General features: G+C 41.7%; 1 protein-coding gene across 8 annotated transcripts in view; it reads right to left on the minus strand.

Moving 5' to 3' along the window:
* The window catches only part of pcca (propionyl-CoA carboxylase subunit alpha), a 374,025-nt gene that overhangs the window by 140,461 nt on the left and 219,232 nt on the right, over nucleotides 1–14,332 (minus strand). The window contains exons 19-20 of one of the 8 annotated variants that reach the window (XM_068034219.1): nucleotides 6,150–6,224; nucleotides 4,005–6,037 (exon numbers count right to left, since the gene is read on the minus strand). The exons of 5 other annotated variants lie outside the window; for them this stretch is intronic. In XM_068034219.1, coding sequence (XP_067890320.1) covers nucleotides 5,800–6,037; nucleotides 6,150–6,224 — 313 coding nt within the window. In that variant the 3' untranslated portion in view covers nucleotides 4,005–5,799. Of the gene's footprint in view, nucleotides 1–4,004; nucleotides 6,038–6,149; nucleotides 6,228–14,332 lie in introns of those variants that run through there. 2 more of the 8 variants (XM_068034218.1, XM_068034220.1) reach the window with 2 other exon arrangements.

A 14,332-nucleotide genomic window follows, 5' to 3' on the forward strand; every position in this document is an offset into this window, starting at 1 on the left:
AGCACCTTTAATGTAGTGAAAACCTCACAAAGCATTTCACAGAAGCGCTATCAGACAAAAGCTGATACAGAGCCAATGGTTTTATGATAGCTGACCAAAAAACCTGGTCAAAAAGAGGTTTTTCCAGGAGCATCTTAGGAAGGAGAGAGGTGGAGGGATTTAGGGAGGGCATTCCTGAGCTGAGGGCCAAGGCAGCTGAAGGCATGACAGCAAATGACGGAGCAAAGGAAATCAGGAACATGCAAGAGACCAGAATTGGAGGAGTGCAGAGATCTCGGAGGGCAATAGGGCTAGAGGAGGATACAGAGATAGGGTGGGGTGAAGGCATGGAGGGAAGAGAATTTTAAAATTGAAGCATTGTGGAACCAGAAGCTAATGTAAGTCAGCGAGCACAGATGTGATGGGTGAACAGGACTTGGGGCGAGTTAGGATATGGGCAGCAGAGTTTTGGATGAGCTTAAGTTTATGGAGGGTGGAAGAAGGCTGACCGGGAGTGCACTGGAATAGTCGAGTCTGGAGGTAGCAAAAGTATGAATGAATGTTTCAGCAGCTAATGAACTGAGGCAAGGATCGAGATAAAAACTTCTGGACCAAGAAATTGGGGTGTATAGCCTGTTTTCAGGCACTACACAGACCACGATGCCCCAAAACGGCAGGCAGGAAGCACACGCACATTTCCGATTGGAAGTGGACCTGCCACCATATTTGGAGGTGTCCTTTACCTACAAATGAAGCAGGTGTTCGCCCCTTTGTAAATGCAAATAGGAGGCTAACACCCTTCTCAGATCCTCATTTCAACACTACTTTGTCCTGAAGCAGCCAGCTTCATCATCGACTACACTTGGGGGAAACTGAGTCTAGTGAACACCTACCAACCAAGAACTTACCTGAAGGTGGAGCCATGAGGAGCGCAACCACACATTAAAGACCCTGCTCCCTGTTCCCGTCCCTCCCCCATCACAGTTAATCATATTATCTGGTCATTATCACACTGCTATTTGTGGGAGCTTGCTGTGCACAAATTGGCTGCCGTGTTTCCTACATTACAATAGTGAAAAAATTTCAAAATGCACTTCATTGGCTGTAAAGCGCTTTGGGACGTCCCGAGGTTGTGAAAGGCACTATATAAATGCAAGTCTTTTCTTTCCTACCTGAGGACTGCTGCTAATGTCACAATGGGCAGATTTATTTTTTTGCACATCCTCCAGTCTTTGCTGGTTGGCTACTGCCAGCTCTATGACAGTGAGGTCCGAGGCCCAATACCTCATTATTCTGGCCCAGAAAACTTAACTTTGCTCCTCTCCCTGTCCTAAATTTCTAGGCCCAGCAATCATATTTAAGCATCAAGTCTTACGCAAAGCATGAAGCTGTTGCACAGTGTGTCAGTTTTCCACACAATGATTACAATTTGTATTGACGCACAACAGCAAATTAGAGGAAGAGAAAAATACAGAGAAAGAGAAATTTTTAAAAGAGAATGATAGAGAGTAAGAGAAAGAAAGACAGTTTAAGTGAGTGAGAAAGAGAAAGAAAGAAGTAAATGAATTTATATAGCACCTTTCAGGACTGCAGGACAACCCAAATAGTTTTCCAGTCCATGAATTATTTATTTTTTAAATGTAGTCACTTGTAATGTAGGAAATGCAGCAGCAATTTGCATACAGCAAATTGCTAATTACCGGATAAATCTGTTTTAAGTGAAGTTGATTGGGGGATAAACATAATTTCGATACTTCAACACCTCAATGCTTAGGATGAGGCAAACTTTAGAGAGATGACTAATAATTTATTTTCTTTTTCCTACTAACCCTGGCCATCAGTCTCCGTTATAGATATATAGACAGGGCACTGCTATAGGCAGCCCTACAAGACCTTACTAAAAATCAATTAAAGTTTAGTTCACTGATCCTTTATTTCAATGCCTCTTATCCCTCCAGGTTTTATCCCCTTAAAAAAGGGAATTTAGGACAGTTGTTTTAAGTCAAGAAAAATCTAGTACATTAATTGATGCACAACTTTCTAACATCTGCTAATATTACAACGTTGTTGATCAAATATAGGCTTTGAATTAAAAGAGAGACTTACATTAAAAGCAAATTCTGATTTTAAGTAGCTTAGCTATTCAATGAAAGGATCATTAACAAACTCTTAGTCATAACTTCCACTGCAGGGAGTCACAAAAATGATCACGAATAATGTGGCCAGTTTTGTAGGAGCTGAGGTCAGTTTCTGCATACGAATGCACACTAGAGAAGTTAGCTATTCATCTGAAATGATTTCAGAGAATTTGCAAGAGCATGAAAGATATGTTATGCAAGCATATAGAAGTATTCAGTGGAGGTAGACAAGACCAGCTACATGGAGACTACAAAGCAGCCCTCCCACGGTTCACGAATAAGTCGAGGAAACGATCAGAAAAAAATGGAGAGATGTTTGGACAGATGGCCCACTTAAAACACATGGGATAAAGTGGCAGTAATTTGAATGAAATGTTAGATTTTGTTAATAATTGATCTTTATTCTCTGTAGTCCCCAGACAGGTAAATGAATAAATCCTTGTAGTGTTACAAGTATTAAGGCTTGCTAACAAAAAAACTATTTATGAACGTTATTGTTGGAACCCAAAAAAAAGTATTTAAATGTAAAAACTATATGAAAACCTCAAGTATAATCACACACAAAAGGAAGGTCAGGATTAAAGGAATTTTAAATAGCATGAAGCTGTTCCAAACAAAACAATGCTGAAGATTTATTTTGTGATCATTCTGCACTCTCCGTGGATAACAAACTCTAGACATACAATACAGCATTTTCTCCCTATTGCACCACCATTTGTATTTTTTATGTTTAACACGTCATCAAAAGAGGTTTTATTCAGCTGTCTGGCACACCCAAAATCCAGAATTATTATGTTATATGCTCAATGTGCTCACTTAACCTGGGCCTTCACAACAAACATATCCTTTCAGTTCACTCTCTTCAATATCTCAATACTGACACCAAGATCTTCACATTCAGAAGTTTTCAAGATAAAGTATGAACCAACTCAGACAACTATGATTCTTCTAAATCATACTTCAAAACTTTGTTGAAGTTATGAACATTCAAGTTAGACTGTTCAAAATGAAGACTACTTGTTTGTCCACAATGAATTAAAAACGTTATTTCAAATTGCAACGCCTTTGCTTTAGACTTACAACAACTGAACGTTACTTAAAAGCAGAGCAAATATCTTTTCAAATTCCTGTTCTCACGCATAAATCATCAAGGAAACTATGCCATGCAGAGTCAGGGGTCATTCTCCTAGTGAGACAAATTCTTTTAATGCTCGTATTCTGGTCCAGTACTTTTGTCTACACCTATTAGAATGACACATAACTTTGCAAGCAGATAATTATTTACCTGTCACCTAAGCAAATCAGCCAATTTTTTTGTGCTCAGCAGTAGAAAAGCAAATGACAATAAAATAGCTGCTTAAACATCTACTTAAGTGGAGATCTGCAATAAACATTTGGAACAGAAATTGCACTTTAAATTAAGATTTGGGAAAGCTTTTTCTTAAAAGTACGTAATTAAATGCTTTTGCTTTGAAAATAAGAATCATTTTAGGTTTGCTATGTAATACGTATTTTGGAAGTTTATGACCACAGTTGTACTACATCACTGGCTCTCTCGGGCTAGTGACCTGATGTGTTGATACAGTCTCAGTCATAAACTCCCATATGGATCAAGCTATAAAATGGAATCTCATGCCTTACAGTTGTTCGCACTAAATTAACATTTCCACACCATATAAAAATAAAAGACTTTAATTTTTCAGAATTATTTGAGTGCGAGCGATATTCCTCACCACAAACATATTGTTCCAATACTCCAATAAATACATAGTTGCTTGTAGTTTTATTATATATATTTTATTTAAATAAAATAAATAAAAGCTACAAAGTGCATCAAGCACAAGGGAATTTTAGCCATTAAAAGCTCAATCATGATGATCATTCTGCTAGACGAATGCCAGATTTGCAGAAACTTAGTGCTAAATGAAGATCCCATTCTTAATTTTAACTTGGCAGCATTACATAATACATTGAAAGGAAAGGGGTTAAGCAAAATGATAACACACTACCTCATTTCACTTCTGTTGTATAACACTGTATTTTTTGAAACTTATTGCAGGGAGGAAAGCATACTAGAGATCTATATAGAATAACCAAAACTTGTGAACGATATGCTGAGAAATTCATAAAACATCAGTGATGTAACACATAAAATAAAGTGGTAAAGTTTTCAACCTTTGGACATTAACACTTACAGTAAAATTACTATAGATTATTCTGTGCTTCTAAATGTTAGAGCAATAGTTAGAAACAACAGGTCTCTGTAACTATACCAAGTTTAAGATATGAAAGTCGCAGCATCTTAGGTTTATGTCAACCAAGCTTGTAAAAAAAAATTAATACTGGAACTCAGTCATGAAAGGTCACAAGCAACAGAATCACATTACATAACTGAAACCTCTGCCACCCAATGGTACACAGAATTACAAAGCATTTTACAGCACAAATAGAACTCTGCCCACCTGGCCATGCTTCACATGAGACTTCTCCCACCCCTCTTCATCTCACCACATCAGCATAACCTTCTATCCCTTTCTCCCTCATGTGTTCATCTAGCTTCTCCTTATATGTATCTATGCCATTCACCTCAATTTCTCCATGTGGTCGGTGAGATCCACATTCTCACCACTCTCTGGGTAAAGAAATTTCTCCTGAATTTCTTATATTTATCACCCCTAGTTTTGGACTCCCACCATCTTTCCAACAATTACCGCACTGAAATCATTTATAATTTTGAAGATCTCTGCCATGAACACTTGCTATGCTGAATGATGATTTTTAACCCATTGGTTGGAAAACTGAATTCAACTTTAAAAAGAAAGCAGGAGATAAAGAACTTGAATTAAACTTTAAAAAGAAAGCAGCTAAAATGGCCACTGCAATTTGCATCTAAGTACTACACATACCAAGGTATCAAGGCTCCTTGTTTGACCCCAACAGGGTTTATTTCTGGTTACTGTCTGGTTAACCTCCCACCAGAACAATGGCTTGCGAACTTTGAATGAGCTACCTGCCTTATCTCCATTAACAAGACATTCAAAGCCTTCCTGGAACATTAACACTGGTGAAGACTGTTATGACCGAGGTGGGAGCAACGCACCGTCAATTCAGTCCCATCACTTCACGGGCCATAGTATATTATTAAAGTTTCCCACCTAACTGGAAAACAGCCAAATTAAACACTTTATTAACCCCCAGAATAAAATATACCAAATGAGGTATCGTTAGACACAAACAATTAATTATTTATTAAAAAACTAAATCTTAAACACTATTAAGATAAGCCTATGTCTAAAACAAATCTATAAGTTATTATGCACACACACATACATTCAAAAATCAATGGATAACCAGTTTTAAAAATGGTGTTTCTCAAGAGTAAAATAAGTAGCTGGGTTGAGAGTCCTGGTGGGTTACATTCCTGGTTGATGAGGTGTCCCAGAGTAGAATAATCAGATGCCACTCGAAGTCTCCAGGCGAATTCGATGAAACAGGCTTTAATAGATAGGCAAAGTACTTCAGCTGCAGCAGGCGTCACACAGTTCTTTCAATGAAGAGTTTAACAATCGGTCTACTTGGATCTTCAAATTGGCAGTCCTTTGGTAGAAACTTTACTGAGAATTGGGCGGCACAGTGGCGCAGTGGTTAGCACCGCAACCTCACAGCTCCAGGGGCACGGGTTCTATTCTGGGTACTGCCTGTGTGGCGTTTGCAAGTTCTCCCTGTGACCGCGTGGGTTTTCGTCGGGTGCTCCGGTTTCTTCCCACAGCCAAAGACTTGCAGGTGATAGGTAAATTGGCCGTTGTAAATTGCCCCTTGTGTAGGTAGGTGGTAGGGAATATGGGATTACTGTAGGGTTAGTATAAATGGGTGGTTGTTGGTCGGCACAGACTCGGTGGGCCGAACGGCCTGTTTCAGTGCTGTATCAATAAATAAACAAAATAAATTCCAACAAACACAAACAGGCAATAGAGAGAGTTACTGCTGTATCAGAGACTTCATAGAGTTTCGAAGTAAAATGGATTTTACTACCTCCAATAATGAAAATGTTCTTTCCAGTGTTTTTTCCTCCTTAGGCAAACACAGTCTGAGCTCACTGTAGATCTTCTGCTGAGATATAGACAGCTTCTTTTTCAGTAAGCACACTTGGTTGGGTTCCAATTCAGACTGGTTTCAGCCAGTCCCTATACACAGTCAAATTGAAATATTACAGCACATCTCCTGCTGTTGCCTAGGAAACAGGCTTGCTGTGGCACATTGTTATCAAAGAATCTAAAAACCTCTCTCACTGTCTTAAAGGTACACCTGTTTTAGACAGTCTTAAAGGCACACTGTTTTAAACAGAAGCGAAAAAAAAGTTCCACGACAAGACGAACCTCAAACGGCAAACACTGAAATAATGGGACCCTGAGAGATTGGAATTTAGACATGTTCTAATTAAATTGCAATAGAGAGAATACCCTGGACAATCATGTGACAGTCTCTCCACTCCATCTGTGTGAAAACTTGCAGTTTCATTTTGCTATAGCAGACAAGCACTTGAGTTTGACCAGTGCAGGACCCAAGTGGGGGTCTGTCTGTCTGTCTGTCTCTCCCTCTTTCTCCAGGCAATGTTGTAAGTTTGAACCCAGTCTGCTGACTACAAAACATCCAAGTCTAACATTGCTGCAGACAGAGACTTCGGGGAGAAAACCATCTACATCACTGTCTCAAAGAAAACCCTGAACCAGGTGGCCACCTCTACTAGCCAGAAACTTCAGGACCACGAGTTCAACCGGAAGACCACTGAATTACCAGACTCCAAAGACTGTATATTCTTTTATTTGTTCTGGACTCTAATCCAACCAATTTATTCTTCTTCACTCTGTAACCTATTTGTGTGTATGAGTGTGAAAGTTGGGACATAGTTTATTATTTTACTTAGATTTGCTTTTGATTTGAATTACAATAAACTAACCCCCTTCTGGTTTAAACTCAAGAAAACCTGTCCAATTGGTAAGAATATTCACTGTTTAAAAGAAATAAAGCCTGTTGGGGTCATCCAAGGAGTCTCTTGACCCCTCCTCACCTGATTGTAATACCTCTATCAGGTCGCTGCTCAGCTTTCTTTTTCCGAGAGTAGAGACCCCCAATCTGGTCGATCTTCCTTGCTAAGTTCTGTTATCATCGCTGTGATTTTTTTTGCATCTTCTCCAATGTCTCTATATCCTTTTTACAATATAGAGACCAGAGGCTGGATTTTCAAAGTAGGATTGGGAACCCAAAGCTCTGATGAATTCTGGGCTCTGACCCCATGCTTCAGCTGTGTTGCTCTCGCAATGCAATCTTTGAATGCTAATGCTCTAAATGGGCAGGAGGCGAACTCAGCGGCAGCAGCAACTAGAGGCGGCAAGCGCCTCCAGGAGTGGGGAGCTGCCTGCCTAGCTCCAGCAGCAAAGGCAGGCAGCAGCCAAGTTGAGGCCTGCTGCTGCCTTGTCGAAGAGAGCAGGTGGAAAGTGGCAATGAGCGCCAAATAGAGGTACAGCGCTCAACCCAGAACAGTTGGCCCCTCAAATTTCATTTCAACACTTAGCAACAAACTTTCTTTTGCCCTGTGATGACCCCAACAGCTGTGCACGATCATACACCAGATTGGTTAGGATCACCAAAATCAGATTTTAAAATTGGCTTCCGATTGCCCCTGCCCCCTTAGCAAGCTAATGGGCTGTTAATTGGCAGTGTGCGTGCTCCCTCTCCCTTCTCCCCTCCCCAACACTTTGAAAATTCGAAACTGTCCTTGATGCATCAGGATCATGAGACGACTTCTGGGACCGCAATTTTCAAATGGTGCCCTGCACCGGCACTATGGCCCTTTGAAAATCTGGGCCTAGAGCTCTGCACAGTACTGCAGGTGTGGTCCAACTAATGCTCTATACAAGTTGAACATGGCCAGATTTTTACGCCCCCTCAAAGAGCAAGATGGCGGCGGGGAGTGGTGCAAAATGGAGTGGGAGGCTCTGGGGGCCCTTCCTGACCTGCTCCCACTCCTGCTGCCATTTTACACGGGGTGGCAGCAGCGAAAAACGGCCCACCCGCCCCAGGCTAATCAAGGCCCTTAAATGGCCAGTCAACAGCCACTTAATGGCCTCTGTCCGCCGCCGCGGGGATTTTACCGTTGGCAAGTGGGCGACCAAGGCCCGGAAAAGCTGTCTGTTAAAAGGAGCCTGGGGCTGGGGGGGGGGGCGTGGGAGCCCTCATGATCAGGCACCCTGATGCCCGACGGAGGGCCGCCCCGATGCCCCAACCACCCCCAACACTCAACACGCCCACCCGCCCCCACAATCGACCATCCTTGCCTCGCTGGGGCCCAGCGATCACCCCTGGTGAGGCCCCAAAAACTTACCTTTCCCGGGGCCGTCCTTCCTCTTCTCGAAGCTGGGTTGCAGTCCCAGCAGTAACCATTGCTCCCTGTGGCGCTGCTGGGACTAAGAGCTGCCGGCCAGCTGATTGGCCAGCAGCTCCATTAGGCGGAACTTCCTGCCTCAATGAGGTAGAAGACCCGCCTCAGACCAATTAAGGGACTAGGGACTGTAAAATGTGGTCCGGTTCCCAAGGCCAGGCCAAGACGGGATCGCCACCTACTTTCCAGTCAGTGGCCAGCTCCCACCCAACAAGAGTATAATTCCGGCTAACTTCTCTGCTTTTTGTTATGAAATTACTTCCAATTTTAAATATTTTTTGAGGACTTGTGTTTTAGAATTGTGGAAATGGATTCATTTAGAGGACTGAAGTGATTCCATAGATGCTGGACTTTGTTTTTTTTAAAAAAAGGTCTCTAGAAGGACTTTGGGACTTGAGTTTTCTGTTTAAAAACAACTCTTACTGGATGTCACATGTCTTAAGCTAAATAAACAACAGGAGCCTTTGTGACTAGGGGAAGTTGTTTACAGGGAAGTGACATGTCAAGATTTATGGTGGTCAAGAGTTGGTTTCATTCTGGTTTGATTTGAGTCAGTTGGCAGTCAGCCTGCTAAGAGAGAAGCACCCAGCTCATCCTTTTCTCCACCTTTCTGAGAAACCCTGAGATTCCAGTGTGTGATAGCTGAAACTCCTGATGCTGCATTTATCCTGGAAAGCCTGCCAGACGAATCCTCGACGTCACCTGAAGAGAACTGCTCCAAATAAATCCCACTGACAGCTGTCTATGTGTATTTTGGATGCCAGAAAAGGGACAACTGATATCATTCCATATCTTATCCTTTTCCTTCAAGAATTAACAACTATCTGACCAAAGTATTTTGGTAAAAAAGACCTCTGCAGAGAAAACTTCTTTATTTTTTCTTTAATTGGTGTCTGTGTGTGGTTAATTTTTAAAGGGAACCTTCATATTTCAACCTGTGTGTTAATGCTTTGCATCTTTATTGAATAAGTCTTGTTTTATAATAAATGAATAATTTTGTTGTTTATGAAAGAAACCTGGTTGGTGGATTTTATTCTGAAATAAAAGCATAGTATATAAGTGCCTTGTCGGTAACTGGGCAAACATTTAAATAAATGTTGTGACCTGTGGAGAAATGGAACTAGAGAAAGACTCCTCCCTCCTCAATCATAACATTTTCAATTCTAGTCCTCTGGAAATTAATCCCAGAACTTGATTTGTTTTTCTATGGCCCTAGCTTTGAAATTTTTCTAGTATATTGTAATTAATATTATTTTGGTGATAACTGATTCAAGTATTGCAAAATTATGAGGGCTAAAATAGAAAAAAAATCATAGTTATTTGGAATCATGCCCAATGTCACGAAAGAGCAAGACTCTGATGCGGATAATGCTGGCCAATAAACAGCTGCACACTAACACTCAAATCCCTTAGCCTGAACCTTGGATTACTCTCTTTTCATATGATCTTCTCACTATACGATGAGTTATATTTACACTTGAACCAACACAAAATAATGCCAAAAGCAAAATACTGCAGATGCTGTTATTCTGATATAAAAACAGGAAATGCCAAAAAACACTTGGCAGATCAGGCAGCATCTGTGTTCTGATGAAAGGTCATCGACCAGAGACATTCACTCGTTTTTCTGTCTCCCCACAGGTGCTGCCTGACCTGCTTAGTCTTTCCAGCATTTTCTGTTTACACAATAATGCCATTTGGATACTGCAAGTAGACCTTGGAATTGATTAGATAAGAATCTGCCAAAATACCCCCAAAATTTAAGATAGGTAATAAAAGCAGGATATTATTATGTAGGTACTGAAGGTGCTGGTGAAGTTCCAGCATTAGACTTATTCTTTAAATTATTTTTCTATTCTGCAAATAATCTGATCCACATTAAATAACCTGTCCCAGTGATGAATAATTACATCGAACCTCACAGCACAGAAACGACTATTCAGCCCAACTGGTCTGTGCTGGTGTTTATGCTTTGCACAAGCCTCCTCCCGCCCCTCTTCATCTCAATCCATCATCATATCCTTCTATTCCTTTCTCCTTTATGTATTTATCTAGCTTCCTCTCAAATACATCTATGCTATTCGCCTCAATCACTCCAAGTGATAGTGAGTTTCACATGCTCACCACTCTCTGGGTCAAGAAGTTCCCTATTGGATTTAACGGTGACTATCTTAAACTGATGGCCTATCGTGTTGGACTCCCTCACAAGTGGAAACATCTTCACTAAGCTTATCCAATCAAACCCCTACATAGTTTTGAAGTCCTCTAACAAGTCACCTCTCTAGAAAAGAGCCCCAGCATGCACCACCACCTTCTGAAGGGCAATTGCGATGGGCAATAAATGCTGGCCTAGCCAGCGACGCTCACATCCCGAGGACGATTTTTTTAAAAACTTGCTTATTTGTCCATCTTATTCCCGACACAGACCTGAAACGTTAACTGTTTCTCTTTCCACAGACGCTGCCAGAGCAGTGTATTTCCAGCACTTTCTGTTTTTATTTCAGATTTCCAGCATCCGCAGTATTTTGCTTTTCTTTTAGTCTTGGTGATGGAGCAGATATGTCATCAGAAACTCATCTCAGTGTCAAACACAACACAAAGATTGTGAATGGTCTGGTTCAGCTTCAGAGTTCCAGAGATGGAAACAATGGGCAGGGAATGGAGTCTGCAGTGGGGACCAAAGACAACAGTTTCAGTTTTCCCAATACTTAGTTGGAGGAAATTTCTATCTATCCAGTATTGAATGGCAGACAAGCACTGTGACAAATCAGAGAAGGTGGATGGGTCAAGGGAGGTGGTGCAGAGATGAAGCTGAATGGTTTTTGGATGATATTGCCAAGGGGCAGCAAGTAGATGGGAAATAGGAGGGCCATAGATAGATCCTTGGAGAACTCCAGAGGTAATAGTGCAGGAGTGGGAAGAGAAGCCATTGCACATGATTTTCTGAGTACAATTCGATAGATAAAAATGGAATCAGGCAAGGGCAGTTCCACCCAGCTGGACGACAGAGAAGGGGCACTGGAGGAGGATGGTGTGGTCAACTGTGCTGAAGGCTGCAGATAGGTCGAAAACAATGAGTAGAGATAGCTTACTACAATCACAGACACATCGAATGTCATGTCACTTTGATAAGGGCTGTTTCAGTACTGCTGCAGGAGCGGAAACCTGACTGAAGTATTCTATTATGGAATTGCAGGGAAGGTGGGCACAGATTTGGAAGGTAATAACACAAGGACTGTGGAGAGGAAAGGGAGGTAGTTTTCAACGACAGAGTGGTCAAAGGTGGGGTTTTAAGGAAGGAGTGATGATGGCAGATTTGAAGGGGAGGGGGCAGTCACTGAAGAGAGGGAACCATTAACAATATCAGCTAATATGGTCCCAGGCAGGGATGGCTGGGTGGTGAACCGTTTGGTCAGAATAGCGTTGAGAGAGCAGGAGGTGAGACTCATGGACTAGATGAGCTCAGAGATGGGATAGACTCTAGAGAAAGATGCAAGTTTAAGATTAGGGCAGTGACAGACATTAGGGGGAGGGAGGGAAGTGGCAGAGGCAGCAGAAAAAATTGCCTTGATCTTTGTGACAAACAAGTCCATGAACTCTTCACATTTGCTGTTGGAGGAGGCGAGAGGGGAGGAAGCATAGGAGGGTGACTTAGGAAGACGTTTGTGGTGAAGAGAAGCTGGGGATTAGTTTTGCATTCCAGGATGATCCCAACCCACACCAAGTCCTGCTCACTCATCACCCCTGTGCTTACTGATCTACACTGGCTTCTGCTCCAGTAACACCTTGAAATTAAAATTCCCATCCTTGTTTTCAAATCCCTCCATGGCTTCGTCCCTCCCTCTCTCTGTAATCTCCTCTAGCGCTACAACGCTCCAATTCTGGCCTCTTGCGTATGCCTAATTTCTATCATTCCACCATTGGTGACCATGCTTTCAGCTGCAAGGCCCTGAGCTCCTGCAGTTCCCTCCCTAAACCTTTCCGCCTCTCTCCTCATTTAAGACGTTCCTTAAAACCTACCTCTTGAACAAGCTTTTTAGCATCTTTCCTAACATCTCCTTATGTTGCTCGATGCCAATTTTCTTTATTTGATAACTCTCCTGTGAAGCGCCTTCAAATGTTTTACTCATTAAAGGCATTATATAAATGCAAATTGTTGTTGTTACTGTTGTTTTAAAGGGACGGCTGGGTGGGTTACAAATTTTTGTTTTTCTCTCTTTATAACTGTTTTCAACTTGAAACTAAATGGCTAGAAATTTGCCAGTCTTTCTGGTTTCAAAATGTCATCAATCCATGACGTTTGTGTGTAAATTTGACCCATTGGCCCTTCGGACTGTGAACCTCATAGATTTTTTTTTCAATTAAAACTGGTTTTGATTCTCATAACCACATAAAGAAAATGATCTATTTAAATAAGCAAAGATTGGAGGTGGATGACACCAGCATGGAAGAAAAGAGGAGGCTTAAAGTTTCAACATAGTCTCAAGACGAAAGCAGACCCCTGAAGTTAGGTCATAAAAGGTCGCCTGTAACACAAGAGAGATTAGGTAGTTTAGGAATTAAATGAAACGAGAAGGCTGACATGTCGCTAAATGCAGGAAATGAAGTCTTGATTACAGAGAGAAAACCTGGTTCTGCTGTTTCCCTGGTGACTGGCTATCGCCAGTGATTACGGACTGAATGGCTGCATATGAAATTAAAATGTTTCATATCGAGCGATCCAAAATGAATAGGAAAGGGTTAGATGACATAAGGGAGAAATCAATTCGGCAATGCAAGTGGTGAATGGAAATAAAGTATGAATAGGCTTTGCTAGTGGGGTGCAACAGCTGCCAAATATCCTGGAGGCCCAAACAAATTACAATAACACTGATGCAGTGCAGAGGAACTTTCAAAATCATTCCAGAAATCACAGGAGGAGTAATTTCAGAAAGATTCCAAATCATGATTCAGCTTGGCATTTATAACACACTGGACACAGAATCATACCGCACAGGAGGAGGCCATTCGGCCAGTTGTGCCTGCGCCAGCTCCAACATAACAAAACATTTCAAGGCACTTCACAGGAGCATTATTAAACAAAATGTGACACCAAGCCACGTAAGGAGATATTAGGTCAGATGACCAAAAGCTTGATCAAAAAGGTAGGTTTTAAGGAGTGTCTTAAAGGAGCAAAGCGAGGTAGAGAGGTGGAGACTTGTTTGGAGGGTATTCCAGAGCTTAGGCCCAGGCAGCTGAAAGCACGGCTACCAATGGCAGAGTGACTAAAATCAGGGATGCACAAGAGGCCAGAATTAGAAGATATTTCGAAGGTTGTGAGACTGGAGGAGATTACAGAGATAGGGAGTTGCAAAGCCATGGAGGAATTTGAAAACAAGGATGAGAATGTTAAAATCAAGACTTTGCTTGAGCAGGAGCCAATGTAGGTCAGCGAGCACAGGGGTGATAGGTGAACAGGACTTGGTGCAATTAAGATACGGGCAGCAGATTCTTGGATGACCTGAAGTTTACGAAGGATAGAATGTGGGAGACCAGCCTGAAATGTTGGAATAGATGGAATAGACAAGTCTAGAGGTAACAAAGTCGTGAAAGAGGACTTCACATCAAAGGCTATTGTGGAAAATAAAAGCTCATGGTGTAGGGGATAACATACTGGCATGGATAGAAGATTGGTTAGCTAACAGGAAACAGAGAGTAGGCATAAATGGGTCATTATCTGGTTGGCAAGATGCAGCAAGTGGTGTGCCACAGGGATTAGTGCCGGGGCCTCAACTAT

Source organism: Heterodontus francisci, chromosome 6, assembly GCF_036365525.1.
Source record: "Heterodontus francisci isolate sHetFra1 chromosome 6, sHetFra1.hap1, whole genome shotgun sequence".
NCBI classification, from domain to species: Eukaryota; Metazoa; Chordata; class Chondrichthyes; order Heterodontiformes; family Heterodontidae; genus Heterodontus; species Heterodontus francisci.